The following is a 21,421-nucleotide window of genomic DNA, read 5'->3' on the forward strand; positions in this document are numbered from 1 at the left end:
AAACGCAGACATATCGTAGCTGATTTCATTAAATATGTAACAGTTAAAAGACCTTCAAATCACCCGTATGAATACTAAAAAAGTATTATTGAGACAAGAAATATATATTTGATGAATTGATAATCATATGAATCATAATCGTATTGAGTAAAAATGTGTAACAATGAGACAAGACAATATATTCGATGAATTGAATAATCATACGTTACACTCTAAACTCGTCTTAATAGGGAGCGAAATGGCCTGTGACTTCCACAGACAATCCTTAGCTCCGCATGTAAGGTTTGATATTGAAGCAGATCTACAGAGTTCGCATCATCCAAAGCTTCTGAATTAAGCTAAAGAATAGATAGAATATCTCCTGGAAAATGAAAACCTTTGCAGCTGTTACATGATAGAAAAGAAAGCCTTTTTTATATGATATGATCTGGAGCTTACATGCAGAAGCACCAACCTTGTGATCTTGCAGATAATTTTATATTTCAATCTTTTTCTTTAGCACATAGTGATATCCTCTAATTTTTGGGCTTGCTTCTACATATTAATAACTTCCGTGCATTCTATTTCCATCATTATAGACATTCACCACCAGAACATGCTTGTTCCTGGAACTACATACTTGTTAACGGAGGTGAGACTACAACATTCTGCAAACCAGTGTTCATTACTGGAGTATTTAACTTCCGCCAGCAGAATTAATATCCTCTTCTTCTTTATTGCACCTTTCAAGAAGTCTAGAAGCAGTGTATGTGACCCTTGAAGTGTTTCCATCCTGTAGTATAATTTACTTCAGTGTATAGATGATAAAATAAACTTTGCAAAAATTTTGGAATGACTTTTTACCTATGTGAAAGGCTCACTATCATAAACATATATAAAACTGGGGAGACTACATTCGTGACTCTCAAAAACTCCCATTAGTCATCTTGCTCTTGTCTCTTCCATAGATCCTGTAAACCCCATAAGAAAGGCCAAGAAAATAGTGCCTTTACAGCTGCTTCTACTTCATTGTTCTGCATTTTATTCATTTCTTCAAGAGTTTTGTTTGGCTCTGTTCTTTCGGCATTTAATTCCAACTCCTCTGTTCTTTTACCAGAATCCTTGTCAACATCTATTAAATTCCCTTCTTTAGAAGCAATGTTATCCAGTTCTGATATTTCAGTAAATGGTTTCATCTCATCATTTCTCACACTTGAAATCTTGGCAGTAGAGCAATTTCGGTCCTCATCCATTAATTGTCCCTTTTTTGCATCACTTCGGGTATTTCCTCTGTTGTCAGAAATGTTGGCAACCTCCCTCAAAAACCTCATAAAGGCCGTAGTTCCATTTCTCTGAGGATTAGAATTGAAAGTCCGAGTCCTGTTCATCAAATCAAACTGCATGTTGAGATTTATTCAACAGTTAAAAAGAGAAACAATCTCTAGGAACATGTAAAATACGACTCGCACCTTTTGCGTTTCAGTTTAACTTGATTATCTTCATGATATACCGTGCCTTGAGGAATAAAATCACTCGGTTGTAATGCTGGTCTCTCTTTTTTCCTACCAACAAAGTTACTCACGAGAGCAATTTTTTGTATTTTATTGTTTTTCTGCAATTCTAAAACATCATCTGGATGTAATAACTTCCACCTCCTGCCAAAGAGATGTATAACTATTAAACATGACCAACTTTGTACATAGAAATATGCATGTTCATGGTAGCTGAAATAATAAATCATTCTATGATGACAAGAAAAAGAAAGAAAAAGTAGACATTGCAACACAAACAAACAGATAAAAAAACAGGTATCAATGGCCACACACTGAAGGTGCACTCATCAAAACTGATGTGTGAGCCTGATTAAGTTCCTGAATTTCATGAAGGCATGAAATATGTATGGATTGATGACAGGCAGGGAAAGTCAATCACTTAGGAGGGAAAGAAGTCACCTCCAACATTGATTGTCAGTGCGTGGCTTCAAATAATTTGAAACAGCGGACCATCGAAATCCATGCTTTATGACAGCTTGACTTAACTTTTCATCCTCTTCTTTCGTCCAACCTTCATTTGATAGTGATGGATCTAATACATTACACCACCTGACAGTCAAAAGTGATGCAAATTAGATATATATATAAATATATTCAAATTCAGTAAAGAATAGTCCACTCTAAACACAAACCTTTCTCGGCACTGAACGTCAGTCCGACCAGATACATGGGATGCAATCATTTTCCAATTTCTTGGACCATAAACTGACACAGCTATTTTGAGCTGTTTGTCTTCTATGATATCCCACTTGCCCGTCTTTTTCCTCACAGGATTAAGGGTTTTACTCCATCTGAAAGAACCCATATTAGGTGATTTTAGATACATCGGGTACTATGAGCTCATACATACCCTGTTATCAACATGCATGATAGAGCAATTTCCTATTCCAGCAATTTTTTATAAAGATGAGAAAGAAGAGACAACAAGTATTACCTATTCCAGCACTGTGCACTCGTACGACATTCAAGTGTTGCAGCAACAGCTTGCCAGTCCTTGTCCCCATAGATTTGGACAGCAGCTCGAAGTAGCTTGTCTTCTTCGGCAGTCCAGGCACTACGCACAATGCCAGCATTCAAGCTGCGTTGATATCTTATCAAACACTGAGCTACAGATCTGTGACCACCAAGTTCTTCAGCAATTTTATCCCAATTACTGAGCTTATTGTTTCTCGCAATGCTCCAGAGGCGTTTATCCTCTGCTTTAGTCCAAGGACCATGATCTATAAGAGGATCTTCATCGTTCAGCCACCTGCACAGCCCATAAAGCGAAGTTTAAACAGAATATCTCTCAACATAGCAAAGTATACACACACATTTTACTGTAAGCTTAGATTATATTCCAGCCCAAGAACTTAGGGAAAAGTTTAAATTCACCAATTACCAAAATTAGAGGCAAAAGCTTTTACAAACGTCATACTAACCTATTTAGAACATTCAGGATTTAAAACAAGGGTCCAATTGATGGCTTATGCAGCTTCCTCCTGAGAGTCATGGAAAGAAAAGCCTTCATTTGAAACTATTAAGTGACTCATCTTGCCTTTCAACTACTTAGAGAAATTTGTATGCTTACAAAATACTAAGTCAAAACCATGATAGAAAACCATTCACTTACCAAACGTGAGATGACCATCGGTCTCCATCCAAGAAAAACAGGAAATGTTGCACTAATAGCAATGAAATGAGATCCATTTATTTCATCTAACACGAGGAAGCTATAAGGGAAATTGCACCCTAAGGGCATTGGTAGTGTCTCAATCCTAGAAAAAACCTGGAAATGTAGGACTAACAGCCATGATATAAAATATATCATCCTCCTATTTAGATTGTGTGCATGTCCATGTTGCACACCCTACTAAGGATATGGGGCATGGGACCATCAAATTATAACTATTAGATAAGACTTTGAAACAGTACACTGACTAAAGTGTAGTTTGGAGATGTCTCTTTCAGACAATTTAATATAGAGAACAAGATGAGAATGGAGACAGAAAGTAATAGATATCCATCGCGAATATGTAAATGGCATGCAAAATTTATTCAAAGATCACATGTCACATGATATTGCAAAGCCCCATCCCATCAGAAAACTCCATGCTTGGTATCAGGTTAGAGACTAGCTGAGGACAACCATACTAGTTCACTAAAACATGATCCACAAAGAGAGAGAGGAATTGCATACTTGATCAAGCATTCGATAGGAGTGCGTTTAACAACATACATGCGTGCCACTTCCTCCCAATTTACCAATGGCAGTGCAGCCCGAATTTCATGTGCTGTAAGCTCCTGTTCTGAAATAGCTTTTAGTTGGCCGTCTAAGATTGTCACTTCATTGGATTCAGCACTGAAGATAACCACCAAACCAGAAAGCAAAACATAATTTAAATATGCATGAAAAAAGAACTCCAATATTGAAAACTGATTCTTTGTTCTTACTTGAAAGTCTCCATTGCAGTACGCATACGACTTTCTTGAATCTGCTGTTTGAGTCCTTTCAACAGCTCATCTTTCTCAAGCTTAGTCCATGCCTTTGGTACACCTTCACAAGAATAATCCTTTAACACTGCTTTAAGCTTAGCCACATCCATATTAGGAGGAGGTCGAATCCGAACAAGATCAACATCCTGTATAAATGAGCATAATTCAGCATAAGGAGAAAATTTAAAAGAGTTATGATAGGAATAGACACATATTTTCACCCTAAAGAACAATTTAAAAGGTATTAAAGAAAATTGTTTATTGATCATCTCATTTAACGATTTATTATCGAACGCAGAGATAGCCATATTTGAAGATACTTTTCAAAAAGCATAAGTTATTCTTAATTACCAAGTTTAATGGTTTACTCTTTCCGCCAGTAGTTGAGTAACCAGCAGGGCAAATTGCATTACCACTCTGCTCTGCACTTCTTCTACTAATAATATTTTGAAACTCTATCAGGGATCTGACCTGTTTCTTAAGCGCAGCATTTTCTTGTAGCTTGGATTGAACTAAGTCCAACTTCTTTGTTAGAATTTTCTGAAGCAGCCTGTTTTTCTTCAATGCATTTAAAGTATTTCTCATGCTTTTTCCCTGCAGCTCAGCAGAGGATTCTTCCAGAATATTATTATTATTAAGTACAACACCATAGAATGACTCGTCAGAAAAACCTTCGAGGTTGTCATCAAAGATTTCGGCTTGTCCTGGAAATGCAAAAGCAGTAGGTTCCTCTTTACCCTCAGGTGATATGTGAGAATGACATAACTCGGTCGAAAGCTCAGATGTTGAAAATGCTTCAACTGAAATACTTTTGAGGTTGATTTCATCTTTGGCTACAGTCAAGGGAGGTTCTTTATCTGGAACTACATGTCTTTTCCCCTTTGGTGCAGGCTCCACTGAACCATTTTTGGCTATGCTCAATGGAGGTTCTTTATTATGAGAGAGCACGTATCTTTCAACCTTATCAGCAGTCTTAAGCGAGTCTTCTTTGGCCATGCTGAATGGATGTTCTTTATCTTCTGCGGTTGTACAGTCATCTACCTGATTTGCAGCCTTACCTGAAATACTTTTCTGGTTTTTTGTGCCTTTTTGGGTTGCACTGAAACAATGCTTTTTATTCTCTTTAGGTAGATGTTTTGTCACCTTGCCTGCATGTGTCAGCAAATATATCTAACATATCAAAATACCAAGAGACAGTAGTGCATTATGAAAACAATTCTTGAAAATCCTCATAATTAACAGAAAAGTTACCAATGTGTTTTGTAAGGGAAAATATACACTGATTCATGCCAGTAAAAATATTTCTTCAAGCCTCCAAACTTATTTTAATTGATCATATATCATCATTCATGCCAGTAAAAAATATGTCCACAAGTCTCCAAGCTTATTTTAATTGATCATCATTTATGTAAGGAAAGAATGCAATGGAGGATAAGGTCCATAGAAACATAATACGTCAAAGAAAGGCACAGTGATATTTCCTTATATACACATTGTAAGGTGCACAAAAAAGCTAGGTAGGTCTATATAAGCAACTCATCAAATGAATAACTAAACTAATTGAAATGCTGAGGATCAAGAAATTGCCTTAGGTTGTATTCAAAAAGGTAAAAATAGACAATTTTTCATTGAAGAGAATAGGGGTGCACATATCGTAAAACTCCCAATGAGCAAAATTGTTTGGGCTAACCTATATCTTTGGACTCTTGCATATAATTTCTGGAAAACATTTTTCCCCATGATTTTGTATTAATGTTTTAGCTATTAAATTATTAGGAACCTAATTCCAATATTAATAAGGTATACATACAAACCAATCTAGCACCCATCACATATTGAAATGAGGTGGTATCATGTCAATTTTTATGAGGAATAAAGTGTTCGGTCTCTTTGACATAAAACAAAAAGGCAGTTCATAATCGTATCAAATACTTGATTCAGTTCACTGTAAAAGTACAAAGTATGATGTAGTTGCAAGAATACAGTCGTCCATGCACAAGTTGTTTGATGAAATTCAAATGTTTGGATATCAATCAGCAAGATACACTACTTGATCAAAGACATAATAACAGCACCATCATTAATCAAACACTATATTTGACAAACCTAAAATTCGACCAACATTCAAGAAAGAATACTTGAAAAAACAAAGGAAATGCAACCGGAGCAATGAAATAGACTCTATGTCTTACCTGAGGAAACGGCAGGAACAACGGATGATCCAAACCTCTGCCGAACGGCTTGTAAGATAGCGTCATCGTCCTCCTCTTCAAGATGCCGAGAAGCCAATGGTTCTGTGGAAACCTTACAAACTGCCTTTGAAGAGGAATAAGCAGAAGAAGCAGTGGAAACGGTAGCACCAACCCGTTTCTGAATAGAACGCAGAAGAAATGCATCTTCATCCAAATCATTATCGTCATCCACCACAGAAGAGTGATGCAGAGGATCTTTTCCTTCTTTCCGACATCCATTGACACGGACACATCCATCCTCGCCTCCTGCATCTCCAATGTCATCATCATATGCATCATCATTATCATCTTCATATCCATAGCTATGGCAGACGTCTCTAAGTGCTTGTAGATCGCGATTGCAATGCTGGAAAAGGAGATCGTATTCGTCTTCGTCTTCGTCTTCGTATTCGTCTTCAGCGAAACTCATGATCGACCTCAGTAGATCGATCGGAGATGGCGAAGGAAAGCCTGGTCTGCGTGTGCACTGCGCAGAGAGAGAAACCCTAGAAAATATTCTGCCCTGGGCATAAATATAAATAAATAAAATACATTCAAAAATAATAATAAATAAATAAGTAAAATACACTCAAAATAATAAATAAATAAAATACACATCCTAAACCCTAAATAAATAAATAAGAAGCACGTAATCTTATTTTGTTGGGGGGGGGGGGGGGGGGCATCTCCATATCTTCACACTTAGATGCCTAATTGACCAAACTAAGGCTCGCAAGAAGAAATTATATTGTTGTTTTGTGGACTTCCGCAAAGCCTTTGACACAGTCCCTAGAGAGCGGTTGTTTGATAGACTTAAAAGCTTGAGGATACCAGATGATATGGTATGGGCCATCTACGCACTATATGAACAAGTGCCCGGGTGTGTCCGATGCCCAGGTGGCCTATCTAATCGTTTCACTAGCACTATTGGTGTAAAACAAGGTTGCCCCCTATCACCGACGCTTTTTGGGATCTACATTGATGAGATCACAGATTTTATTGCTCGTGAGGGAGGCACCGGAGTGGTCCTTGGGGATACGCAAGTTCGTATCTTGCTCTATGCGGATGACATAGTTTTGCTCTCTAAATCCGAACACGACCTACAAAGGCACCTTAATGCCTTAGATGACTTTTGTGTACAACGAGGATTGGTAGTGAATCTAGGGAAAACGAAAGTCCTTATCTTCCACACATCGGCCCAAGTTAGAGCTAAGTGTCACCTAACTATCACCCATAGCCCAGTCGAGGTGGTTGGATCATACGTCTATCTCGGAGTCACTTCTAGTGCCCGCTCAGGTAAATTTTCGATGACACAGGCAGCGAAGGATAGACTCACGAGAGGACATGCATCCCTCTCACTCCTAGAGAGACAATGCCACCAAGCACACTTTCAAGAGCCACGGACTAAAGGGTGGCTCTTTGACTCATTAGTGACCCCCTCCCTCATGTATGCATCAGCGGTTTGGGCTCCAGGATTACCATCTTTCATGTGGACGCAATTAGAGAGACCATTGGTGATGATGCTATCACGCCAACTCCGAAGCAAATCGACTGTACCACATGACATTATTAGGGTTGAGTTCACGTTACCCCCAATGTTAGTAGAGGCACTTTTTCAACTTGTAGTCTTCATTCACAGGATACATAGCCAACCACATGATAGAATATCTCATCAAGCCTTTAAGGCCTCTCGATCATTGTATGAGTCCGGCTATACTAACTCATGGTATGGCATGATGGTGACTTGGCTTCTTGCGAATGGTCTAGACATTAATAACCTACCTCCCCTTAGGTACAACCACACGAGTGATAACACTTTAATTTCTCATGAGGACTGCAATAAAGTAATACGCCAAGAAATATGGCAAATTTACACTCAGTGTAAATGGATCACCCCACTAGAGCCACTCCCATCTAAAATGTTGTACTATAAGAAACACTTCATGCACTTCTCTGAGTTAGGTTTTATCACGCGGCCAAAATATCTAGATGTATTCTTCTTACCACATGCACTAAGGGTTGCCATTGGACAACTTAGAATATCATCTCACCAACTTGAGATTGAGAATGGCCGTACTAATGGAGTCCCTAGGGAGGAAAGGATATGTAGGTTATGTCACATAGAGATAGAGGATGAGTACCACTTTACATGCAAGTGTCCAACCTATGCCGAGATAAGGGCAAAATACCAAGACATACTTGGTTCATCTCCCACCCTCCCCAAACTATTAGATACTCTAGAGATAAAGAAATTAGGCAAATACATTCTAGAGCTAAAACAACACAGAGAGAATAAGTTACAAAATGTTGACAATAATGTTGCTAATGATCACGAACATGTAACAAATGAAGTTTTTCAGGAACAGGAGGAGACAACGAATGCCGACACACTTGCACCACTCGGCCTTTCCATTGATGAGGCAGAAAACCAGAGAAGAACCAGATGTCCTCGAGTGCCAGGTTTCAAAGCAACTCGACATGATGTGGAAGCAATATTGAAGATAACGGAACGTGAGCTACACCGCCTAGAAGCCATGGCTATGGGCACTCTCTACATTGGAACCACGGGTCACGCCCACATCAAGACCCTTTGACCCCCCACTTCTTTTCGAGAGGCTTGGGTGGAAATAAAATTAGGCTTAGTGTATAGTCACTTTCGAGTATACTACGTATTGTACACTACTAGAACTCTTTTAGTTTAAGTTCTATTTTTTACTTTATTTTATTTTAGTTATGATGACTGGATAAATACTCTTTTGTTGTAAACCAATTGTCTCATGGGCCAAATTTGGCCTTAAAAGACGTTAATATTTCTTTCTTTCTTTCTTTCTTTCTATGGGTCGAATACTGCATCACTTGGTAGGAGGTGGTGGATCTAACTTCCCAATTGTCTCCTTAAAAAACATTGTTTGAATCCTCTCGTTCTCATTCACGTGTTAAGAGGGGCGGTGCCATCCCACACTTCTACTCCATAAAGCAATACCTGAGTTACTATGACATTGAATAACATCTACGTATTTCCATGGCCCCAATATGGACATGTAAATATTTTTCTTGCCATCTCCCACCCCACCCATCCGTGACCCATCCACATGTATTCCTCATGGTTTTTATCATAATTCCCAATATACACCCTCCCCTTGGATTATCAATGTCAATGACATTTTTTCTTAATTCTCCACTTACCCCCCCCTAGATGGACATTTCCCACATACCCCAACGTGGACGTATACGAGTTTTTTTCGTAATACCAACCCACATAACCCTCTCACTTTTTGACACTTTTCGATATATATTCCTACGCGTTTCTTTTTATCTATGAATATTCTAGCTTTTCATAGGATATATACCCCTCTTACCTTGTAATTTTGATATCTCTTGTAATTTCTTATGATAGCCCTTGTTTTTCTAGATTTCTCAACATCCCATTGCATCTCTATCTCGTTTCACTGGAAAGCGTAGATATTAACGAGGGACTGAGATGGTAGATTTTCCTTTTATGTTAAATATGACATATGGGACCAAATTTGCAGCATTTTTCACATGTGGTGTTGAGTATGAACTAATCGATGCTCAATCATTTTACTAATTGGATGCTACAATTGAGAGTGCACTTTGTGATTATGAGATTAATGTACAAACACGATGTTGTGAAATTCTATGTGAAGCAACCACCAAATGTAATGCATTGGATGAATTGCGGTTCATGGGTTAGATGACTACTAGTATGAAAATATTGTTGTTTCATTTATACATTAGTTGAGATTTCTTTTATACCTTTGATATGGAATCATCATGGTTGGCCAAGGAGATTGACATGGTTATAGATGTAATGAAGTTTATGAGGAGCATGGGAGTCCCAAAGAACCAAAGTCTAATAACATGATGAAGGAGAAAAAAGTGTCCTATATTGAAATTTGACGCCGCGAGTGAAGAAGAAGAACATGTGGATCATTGTAATAGGGATTGCCTTTTGGAGTTTCTGAATACTTCCATGTCAACTATAGCAAAGGAGACTTAAATTATGCTAAAGAATGTTTAGATATAGATGTTCACGATGTCGACTTGAATCTCGAGTACTTTATGATCATGCCACAATTTATTTTTTATTGGATAGCTTCCTTTTGTACATTTGATCAAGGAATGCATTGTTGAATATAATCATAATGTTGAGAAACAAGTCGTCAATCCATAAAAGAAAAGGAAGGGAATATGCTAAAATACACAAACCCTAAAGCACAGAAAATATTGTACACAAATTTAACGTGGAAACCCTAAAGAAGGTGAAAAAACCACGGAGAACGGACCTTCACTATACAGTGGATATACAACAACAAGATTAGAGTACAACACTCTCTACACAGAGTGTGTAACAACCCCGAAGGACTCTTGGCATGTGTTTTTCTGATCATAACTATGGCGCTGCTCACTCCCTCACGCTCTTTTTCTTCTATATCTCGCTACGCTTGAGAGGCTCACCCATATATCTGTCTACCTGTTCTGCTTACCCTAGGTGTACTTATATTAATACACAGAATAGGCTATTTACAATCATGGCCATTATTATTATCCAATAATAAAAATAATAATAGTCTTACTAATCAGCCAACTCATTCGTCGATTGTCGGGTCAGTCCGACTAGTCGGCCTGGTCATCGACCATCCGATCGGCCCAACTAGCCAGGTCGTGTCTTCAACCTAGATAAACTCTCTCTGAGTTGACTCCTCAATCGTCGGCTCTCGTCCAATCAGTCGGCTCCTCCTACTGGAGGGACATATTCCTAACAAACTCCCCCCTCACTCTAGTGGGGAGGAGTTCATTATTCCTGTCATTTGTCAACAGACTCTAAGTCGATCCATCGGTAGGTTATTTGTTAGCATGTCGGATCCATTGTTGTCAGTATGGATCTTCACGAGGGTAAACTCTCCTTCTTCGACTTTCTCTCGTAACCAGTGATACCTTCTTTGTATGTGCTTGTTCTGAGAGTGGTATGCAACATTATTGGCTAGATGCATGGCACTCTAGATTTCACAATGAAGCAAGAAATCCTTTTGCTTCATCCCCAACTCGCTAAGAAGGTTTCTCATCCAAATCAGCTCATTGTTGGCCTCTATCGCTGCTATGTACTCTACCTCTGTGGTCAACAAGGCCACAGACTTCTGCAGTCGTGCCTGCCACGACACTACTCCCCCTGCATAGGTCATCATGTACCTTGATGTGGATCGGCTTGAGTCTACATCCGCTGACATGTCCGAGTCGGTAAACCCTTCGCGCATGGGTTTTCCGACACCATACTTAAGGCACACACACGAGGTGCCTTTTAAATACCTGATTATCCATTTCATTGCTGCACAATGTGTTGTCTGCCTGGCCGGACTAGCCTCAACACAGGTGTCTATCCGACACTTCTCCAAAGGGGTGGTAAGGATTGGATGCTAGGTTACACGCGTAAGATGATTACAATTAAGCACAGACGGTAAAACAATACAAAGATACAGATAAACACGCAATAATTACTTTTGTATTACTTTCGTAAAGCCTTTACAAATCGTCGGATCCTTTTATAGGCATCCGGTAAGGTTACAATCGGTGCGCTTAGGCAACTGGCATCCGAATCGGTCCGGATCCGGATCGGTACAACTGTACCGGATCCGTCCCTCTGAATAATAATTATACTATTATTTACTTCCTATTATCCGATCCGGCTCCGCCTTCCCACTTGTCCTTGCTCTTCTGACCGGTCAACACAATGTTCTTGTCTTGGATTACTCATGTATCAGCTTACTGTTCCCACAACAAATGCTGTGTTTGGTCTCGTACAGACCATAACATACATTAAGCTGCCGACGGCTGAGGCATATGATACTTCCTTCATCTCAGCCTTTTCCTTCTCCCCTCTTGGGCATTGCTTTGCAGTTAGTCGGTAACATAGATCCAACATGTTGAATATTTCTAGGATCTTAGTCACGTATTTCTTTTGTGACAACCACAACACTTTCTTAGTTCTATCTCGAACTATGTGCATCCCTAAGATCTGTTTAGACGGTCCAAGATCTTTCATTGCAAACGATTTGCCTAGAGCTTCCTTCAAGCGTATGATCTTCCTTGTATCTTGACCGACTATCAACATGGCATCTACACATAGCAAGAGAATCAAGAAGTCACCATCGTCGTACCTTTTGACGAACACATAATTCTCAACATGTGTTTTCTAGAACCTATGTTCCACCATGAAGAACTCGAACTTCTTGTACCATTGGCGTGGAGCTTTTTTCAGCCCATACAAGCTTTTCTTCAATCAACACACCAAGTTCTCTTTCCATTCCTCCTCAAAACCTTCGGGTTGCTGCATGTAAATCTCTTCATCCAGCTCCCCATGCAAGAATGTTGTCTTGACATCCAACTATTCAATCTCTAGATCCATACTGACAGTTATGCTTAGAACAATTCTAATGGATGTCATCTTCACGACTAGGCGAATATTTCGTCGAAGTCGACACCCTTTTTTTGTTGGAACCCCTTCACCACAATGCGGACTTTATACCTAGGGGCCTTTTCGACTTCTCTAGTCTTCACCTTGTAGACCCATTTGTTCTCGTGCAAAGAATCTATCTCATCTTGCATCGTGCTCATCCATTTCTCTTTGTGCTTGTCGGCAATGGCTTCATCATAGCACTCTGGCTCACCTTCATCAATTAAGAGGATGTATTGACTGACATATGTTGACGGTGCTCTCCTTTCTCTAAGTGGGTATCTCCTTCCACTCATTGTCGACTTCAGTTTGGATGTTTTTACCGGCTCTACTCTTGGCTCAGGCTCATATATGTCAATCAGTTTCTCAAGGTCGGACGACTCCAACTCGTATTCCTCGATCGATCTTAACAACTCTATCGACTCAGACTCATGGTCGATCAGTCTCTCCAAGCCAACCCACTCGTATTCGACTGTGCCGAATGGCTGTCTCCGAACAACTGGTTGTGTCGGTTCACTTGGCTTGAAGTCGATAGTAGTGGAGGTTGACTGGTTAGTTGATTTGGACTCTTGTTGCTTCCAGTCCTCTATGGTCTTGTCTTCCAAGGAGACTACATCCCGACTCCTCATTACCTTCTTGTCGACTAGGTCCTATAGCCTATAGCCAAACTCATCTTCCGAGTATCCCATGAATATGCATGGTTTCGACTTACTGTTGAGCTTTGACCTCTGATCCTTAGCTACATGCATATACACTATGCATCCGAACACCTTCGGGGGTCGGTAGGAGACATCCTTTCCTGTCCACACCCTTTGTAGGACATCACCTTTCAACAGTATCGAGGGGGACTTGTTGATCAAATAAACAATCGTGTACATCGCCTCATCCCAGTATATTTTTGACAGTTTAGCATGTGACAACATGCTCCTTACTCTCGCCATGATTGCCTGGTTCATCCTCTCTACAAGCCCGTTCAACTCAGGGGTCTTCGGTAATGTGTATTTGACTCGAATACCTTGGGCCTTGCAGTATTCCTCGAACTGCCCTTTATATTCACCACCATTGTCAGTTCGGACAACCTTAAACTTCTGACCTGACTCTCGTTCAACTATTGCCTGGAACTCCTTAAAAAATGAAAGTACTTGATCTTTTGACTTTAGTATGAAAGCCCACAACTTCTGACTGTAGTCGTTGATGAAAGTCACAAAGTATTGTCTGCCTCGATGCGATGAAGCATCTACATAACACACATATGTGTGTACCAGCTCTAGTGCAACTTTTCTTCTTGTTGTTCGTGTGTGGAATGTTGCTCTGTTATGCTTTCTAACTAAGTAGTCGACGCACTTCTCCAGGTGCACTCCCTTTACTTCTGGTAGAACCTTCTGGTCGACCAACAGATGCAGTCCCTTCTCACTCATGTGGCCTAGCCTCTTATTCCATATCTTTCCTACTGAGTAAGCTGCCACATTCACTTCCGACTTGCACAGTCGGACTTGCATCATATACAATGTGCCTTCCTTCTGTGCTCGGACCACTATAAGATTTCCTTAGCAGAACTTCCACTTGCCATTCTGAAAACTACCATTGTAGCCTTCGTCGTCCAGTTGATATCAAATTCAATCTGATATTGGGGACGTGTCGAACATCCTTCAATGTCAGTCGACACCCTGTCGACGTTGTCAGGCAGACTCTTTTGATTCCTGCTATCTTGCACTCCCCACTGTCACCCATCTTTACATAACCATGATCACTGGCTATCTAAGTCGAGAAATACTCTCTCGACGGAGCTATGTGGAAGGATGCACCGGAGTTGATCACCCAAGTTCATTCTTTGCTTGCAAGATTTGCACTTGTTTGTTCACAAATGAAAAAAAGTCCTTCATTGCTCGTAGCAATGGCTGAAGTGTACTTTTCTTCAGGAATCTTCCTGGGTTCGACGTTATTACCGACACTCTTTTCCCTTTTAAGGTGTTGGCAATCTTTTTGGAAATGTCCAGGCTTTCCACAATAAAAGCACACTAGCTTTCCTCTAGACTTTGACCTGGCTTGAGACTTTTCTCTCCTTGGTGGACTTCTTTGCCAGGTCCTTCTTCTGCCGACGTGTTGAGTCAAATTTGACTCCGATTGGACTAGGACACCCTTGTCCTTCCTTCTCGCTTCCTTATTCAGGATGCTTGTCTTCACCGCTTGTAAATACAACTTCTCTTCTTGACAAGAGGTGCTGAGAGTAACCACCAGGTTCTCCCAGCTATCCGGTAGTGTGCACATCAGCAGGATGGCCTGCATAGCATCATCAAGGGGAAACTTGGTTGCAACAAGTTGATTTACATACCCCATGAATGTGCTGATGTGTTCGACGATGCTCTCACCGTCTTTGTATTTTAGCCGTACAATCTTTCTCATCAATGAGGTTTTATTGAGGGCATTCTTCCTCTTAGATAAACCTGACAGCTTTTGCCACATCTCGTGGCCATTTGTGTCGTTCGCCACCTGTTGAAGGACACTTACATCAACGCACTGTCGGTTGGTGGCCATCGCCTTTCTGTTAAGATGTTTCCATTCCGACTCTAATACCCCCGTGGGTATTTCTGCTTTGTTGATCGGCTCGTACAGGTCTTTGACTACAAGAAGGTCCTCCATCTTTATCTTCTAGTCTGCATAGTTCTGAGAGTTTAGAATTATCATTCCTAGGAAGTCACTCACACCTCCTTCCATGTTTGCACCTCAAGCTTTGATACCAGTTTGTTGAGAAATGAATCGTCAATCCATAAAAGAAAAGGAAGGGAATATGCTAAAATACACAAATTCTGAAGCACAGAAAACATTGTACACAGATTTTATGTGGAACCCCTAAAGCGGGTGAAAAAACCACAGAGAACGAAGCTTCGCTATACAATGCATATACAACAACAAGATCAGAGTACAACACTCTCTACACAGAGTGTAAACAGCCCTGAAGGACTCTTGGTGTATGTTGTTCTGATCACAGCTATGGCACCGCTCACTCACTCACGCTCCCTCACACTCTTTTTTCTTCTCTATCTTGCTACGCTAGAGAGGCTCACCCATATATTTGTCTACTTGTTTTGCTTGCCCTAGGTGTATTTATACTAATACACAGAATGGGCTATTTACAATCATGGCCATTATTATTATCCAATAATAATAATAATAGTCTTACTAATCAGCCGACTCATTCGTTGATTGTCGGGTCGGTCCGACTAGTCGGCCTGGTCATCAACCATCCGGTCGGCCCGATTAGCCAAGTCGTGTCTTCATCCTCGATCAACTCTCTCTGAGTTGACTCCTCAACCGTCTTCTCTCATCCGATCAGTTGGCTCCTCCCAGTGGAGGGACATATTCCTAACACATAATGCTTAATTGTACAGAGAAAAACTATGTGGGCCCATAAAGCTTTTTATGACATATTTCATTCTTCATAACAATGAAATGTGTTGTCAACCTAAAGGTTCATGATTCATTATTAGTAAATGATTGGTGCATACAATGATCACACCCTTAGTTGATTACCAGTCTTTGTTAAAACAAGCACACATAGTTTGTGCAACAACAAATTGGAAATGCTCGTTTTTATGGGCACTTTCATCCAATCCCATGTTTCAATTAGCTAGAATCTTAGCTTTAACTCATGCTAATTCTTTGAATAAACGTAAATCTTCTATGTTATGGAAGAAAAGTACGATATATCGAGGAGGCTCACCCATATATTTGTCTACCTGTTCTGCTTGACCTAGGTGTACTTATACTAATACACAGAATGGGCTATTTACAATCATGGCCATTATTATTATCCAATAATAAAAATAAAAATAGTCTTACTAATCAGCCGACTCATTCGTCGATTGTCGGGTCGGTCCGACTAGTCGGCCTGGTCATCGACCATCCGATCGGCCCGACTAGCCAGGTCGTGTCTTCAACCTCGATAAACTCTCTCTGAGTGTAATCCTCAACCGTCGCCTCTCATCCGATCAGTCGACTCCTCCCACTGGAGGGACATATTCCTAACACATAATGCTTAATTGTACAGAGAAAAACTATGTGGGCCCGTAAAGCTTTTTATGACATATTTCATTCTTCATAACATTAAAATGTGTTGTCAACCTAAAGGTTCATGATTCATTATTAGTAAATGATTGGTGCATACAATGATCACACCCTTAGTTGATTACCAATCTTTGTTAAAACGAGCACACATAGTGTTGGGAATATGTCCCTCCAGTGGGAGGAGGAAGCGATTGTCCAGAAGTTGCTGACAATCGATGACTACGAGGAGTCGACTGATTGGACCAAGGAGTGCCGACAGTCGAAGACAGGGAAGATCCGACTGTTCGGAAAGCCGACAATCGAAGAGTCGAAAACAATGAGTCGATTGTTTGATAGTTCGACTATTATTATTATAGCAATAATAATAATGACACGTAGCAGAGGCTACATTTGTAAATAGCCCATACAGTGTATAAGTATAAATACACTTAGGGAAAAATGAGGAAAGAAGAAAAATAGAGAGGATAGACGAGATTGGTAGAACAGAAGTAGCGCGAGAGATAGAGAGAGTGAGTGAGAGCGGCGCCATAGTTGTGTGCGTAACAGTAGACGCCAAGAGCCCTGTGTGGCTAATACACTGGAAGGAGTGTTGTAACATTCTATGTTGTATATCCACTATACTTAGTGAAGCTCTGTTCCCGTGGTTTTCTCCTGTTTTTTTAGGGTTTCCACGTTAAATCTCTATGCACCATTGTTGTCCTGTTTTTTTTCTTTCCTTGGCATATCTGTGATTCTTATTTCAACACAGTTCGTTTATTGTGATTTGATCGAACGATTTCTCAACAAACTGGTATTAGAGCTTGAGGTGCAAGAATGGAAGGAGGTGTGAGCGATTTCCCAGGTATGATAGTTCTCAACTCACAGAACTATGCATATTGGAAGATCAAGATGGAAGACCTTCTCATAGTTAAAGGCCTGTATGAGCCAGTCGACAGAGCAGAAATAACTAGGGGGTATTGGAATCGGACTGGAAGCTTCTGAATAGAAAGGCGGTGGCCACTATCCGACAATGTGTCGATGTAAGTGTCCTTCAGCATGTGGTGAACGAAACAAATGCCCACGAAATGTGGCAGAAGCTGTCGGGTCTATATGAGAGGAAGAACGCGCTCAGTAAAAACCTTGTTGATGAAAAAAATCTTGCGGCTGAAATATAGAGACGGTGAGAGCATCGTTGAACACATCAGCACATTCATGGGGTATGTAAATCAACTTGATGCGACCAAGTTTCCCTTGGATGATGCAATGCAGGCCATCCTACTGATGTGCACATTGTCGGACAGCTGGGAGAATCTAGTGGTTACTCTCAGCACCTCCTGTCAAGAAAAGAACTTGTCTTTACAAACGGTGAAGACAAGCATCCTAAATGAGGAGGCAAGGAGGAAAGACAAAGGAGTCTTGTCCCAATCGGAGTCGAATCTGACTCAACATATGGACAGAGGAAGAGACTGGCGACGAAGAAGTCCGCAACGAATGGACAAATCCCACGCCAGATCGAAGTCCAGAGGTAAGCCTGTGTGCTTTTATTGTGGAAAGCCTGGACACTTCCAGAAGGATTGTCGACACTTAAAGAAAGATAAGAGTGTCAGAAATAATGTCGAACCCAGGAAGATTCCCGATGAGAAGAACACTTCGGCCATTGCTACGAGCAGTGAAGAACTCTTGTTCATTTGTGAATAGATGAGTGCAAATCCTGCAAGTGAAGATTGCACGTGGGTGATTGATTCCGGGGCATCGTTCCACATAACTCCGTCGAGAGTATTTCTCAACTTACATAGTCGGGGATCATGGCTATGTAAAGATGGGTGACAGTGGAGAGTGCAAGGTAACCAGAGTCGGAAGTGTTTGCTTAACGACGTCGATAGGGTGTCGACTGACACTGAAGGATGTTCGACACGTCCCCGATATCAGATTGAATCTGATATCGACTTGAAGGTTAGATGACAAAGGCTATAGTGGTAGCTTTCGAAATGGCAAGTGGAAGTTCTGCCGAGGAAATCTTATAGTGGCATGAGCACATAAAGAAGGCACATTGTACATGATGCATGCCCGACTGTGCAAATCGGAAGTAAATGTGGCAGCCGACTCGGCAGGTGAGATATGGCATTAGAGGCTAGGCCACATGAGTGAGAAGGGAATGCATCTGTTAGTTGAATAGAAACTTCTACCATAGGTCAAGGGCGTGCATCTGGAGAAGTGAGTTGACTGCTTAGTAGGAAAGCAGAACAGAACTACATTCCACACAAGACCACCGAGAAGAAGAGAGGCTACACTTGAACTTGTACACACGGACATGTGTTGTGTTGATGCTCCATCGCATTGAGGTGGATAGTACTTTGTGACATTCATTGACGACCATAGTCGGAAGACATGGGCCTTCGTACTGAAGAGAATGGATCAAGTACTGTCGGTTTTCAAAGAGTTCCATGCAAGAGCCGAAAGAGAGTTGGGTCGGAAGTTGAAGGTTGTTCGAACCGACCATGGTGGCGAGTACAAAGGGAAGTTCAAGAAATAATACAAGAGCCAAGGTATTCGGATCGAATACACAATGCCAAAGACCCCAGAGTTGAACATGCTTGCAGAGAGGATGAATCAAATGATCATGGAGAGAGTAAGGAGCATGCTCTCTCATGTGAAACTGCTGAAATCCTATTGGGCTGAGGCGATGTACACAACTGTTTATCTGATCAACAGGTCTCCCTCAATACCATTGAAGGGTGATTTTCCATAGAGGGTGTGGACGGGGAAGGATGTCTCCTACCAGCATCTGAGGGTGTTCGGATGTCTGGCATACATGCATGTACCGAAAGATCAGAGGTCAAAGCTCGACAACAAGTCGAAAGCATGCATATTCATGGGATATTCGAAAGATGAATTCGTCTACAGGCTATGGGACCTAGTCGACAAGAAGGTAGTGAGAAGTCGGGATGTAGTCTTTCTAGAAGACAAGACGATTGAAGACTGGAAGCAACAGAAGTCGGAATTGACTCCCCAGTCAACCCCGACTACCATCAACTTAAGGCCAAGTGAGTCGTCACCGACAGCTGTAAGGAGACAGCTGGCCGACAGAGCCAAATCCGAGTCGGTAGACTCGGAGAGACCGACTAACTATGAGTCAGAGTCAGCAAAGATGCAAAGGTCAATTAATGAATATGAGTTGGAATTACCCAACCAGGAGAGGCCGATTGACGAGCAGAATCCCAAGCAGAGAGAAGAGTTGGCAAAGACATCCGAAAGAGAGCCAACAACAAGTGGAAGAAGATACCCACTCAAAGAAAGGAAAGCACCGACTACATATGTCAGTCAATACATCCTCTTGACTGATGAAGGTGAACCGGAGTGCTACAAAGAAGCCATTGCCGATGAGCACAAAGAGAAATGGCTGAGCGCGATGCAAGATGAGATGAAATCCTTGCACGAGAACTACACCTACGACCTAGTAGAGCTGTTGAAAGGTAAGAGAGCACTCAAGAATAAGTGGGTCTACAAGGTGAAGACTAGAGAAGCCGACAATGAGCCCAGGTATAAAACCCATGTAGTGGTGAAGGGTTTCCAATAGAAGAAGGGTGTCAACTTTGACGAAATATTCGTTCCGGTCATTAAGATGACAGCATGGACCTGGAGATCGAACTGTTGGATGTCAAAACCGCATTTCTGCACGGCGAGCTAGAAGAAGAAATCTATATGCAACAACCCGAAGGCTTTGAGGAGAAAGGGAAAGAGAATCTGGTGTGTCGACTGAAGAAAAGCTTGTACGGTCTGAAACAAGCTCCACGCCAATGGTACAAGAAGTTCAAGTCCTTCACGATGGAACACCGGTTCTAGAAAATACAGGTTGATCACTGTGTGTTCGTCAAAAGGTATGAAGAAGGAGACTTCTTGATTCTCTTGCTATATGTCGATGCCATGTTGATAGTTGGTCAAGATACAAGGAAGATTGGAAGCTTGAAGAAAGCTCTCGGCAAATCATTTTCCATTAAAGACCTTGGACCGGCTAATCAGATCTTAGGAATGCACATAGTTCGAGACAGAACTCAAAAGGTGCTATGGTTATCACAACAGAAGTATGTGACAAAGATCCTAGAGAGATTTAACATGTCAGATGCAAAGCCAGTCGGCTCAATGTTGCCAACAAATTGCAGATTGAATGCGAAGCAGTGCCCGAAAGGGGAGAAGGAAAAAGCCGAGATGAGGAAGGTTCCATATGCCTCAGCTGTTGGCAGTCTAATGTATGCTATGGTCTGTACGAGACTAGACATAACATTTGTTGTAGGAGCAGTAAGCCGATACATGAGTAATCCAAGGAGAGAACATTGGGCAACAGTGAAGTAGATACTCTGGTACTTAAAGGGCACCTCGAGGGTGTGTTGGAAGGTTTTAACGACTCGAACATGTCGGGAGATATCGACTCAAGCCGATCCACATCAAGATACGCGATGACCTATGTAGGGGGAGTAGTGTCATGACAGTCACGACTGCAGAAGTCTGTAGCTTTGTCGACTACATAGGTAGTAGTAGAGGCCGGCAAAGAGATGATCTGGATGAGAAGTTTTCTCACCGAATTAGGGATGAAGCAAAAGGAGCTCTTGCTTCACTGTGATAGCCAGAGTGCCATACATCTTGCCAAGAATGTTGCAGACCACTCCCAG

General features: G+C 41.2%; 1 protein-coding gene across 1 annotated transcript; it reads right to left on the reverse strand.

Annotated features, from left to right (window-relative positions):
* Positions 1-133: 133 nt before the first annotated feature.
* Positions 134-6,719, reverse strand: LOC147866963 (uncharacterized). The gene is made up of 11 exons (XM_087339749.1): positions 6,200-6,719; positions 4,359-5,155; positions 3,966-4,153; positions 3,712-3,873; positions 2,467-2,781; positions 2,165-2,323; positions 1,932-2,081; positions 1,449-1,634; positions 844-1,359; positions 455-772; positions 134-361 (listed from the first exon to the last, which is right to left on the reverse strand). Exons 1-9 carry the CDS (start codon positions 6,666-6,668, stop codon positions 918-920), a joined length of 2,868 nt encoding a protein of 955 aa, XP_087195875.1. The 5' UTR covers positions 6,669-6,719; the 3' UTR covers positions 134-361; positions 455-772; positions 844-917.
* Positions 6,720-21,421: the final 14,702 nt, after the last annotated feature.

The sequence above is a fragment of the Azolla caroliniana genome, unplaced genomic scaffold (assembly GCF_043228905.1).
Source record: "Azolla caroliniana isolate FFs.n. ecotype wild unplaced genomic scaffold, voAzoCaro1.0.p SCAF_2, whole genome shotgun sequence".
NCBI classification, from domain to species: Eukaryota; Viridiplantae; Streptophyta; class Polypodiopsida; order Salviniales; family Salviniaceae; genus Azolla; species Azolla caroliniana.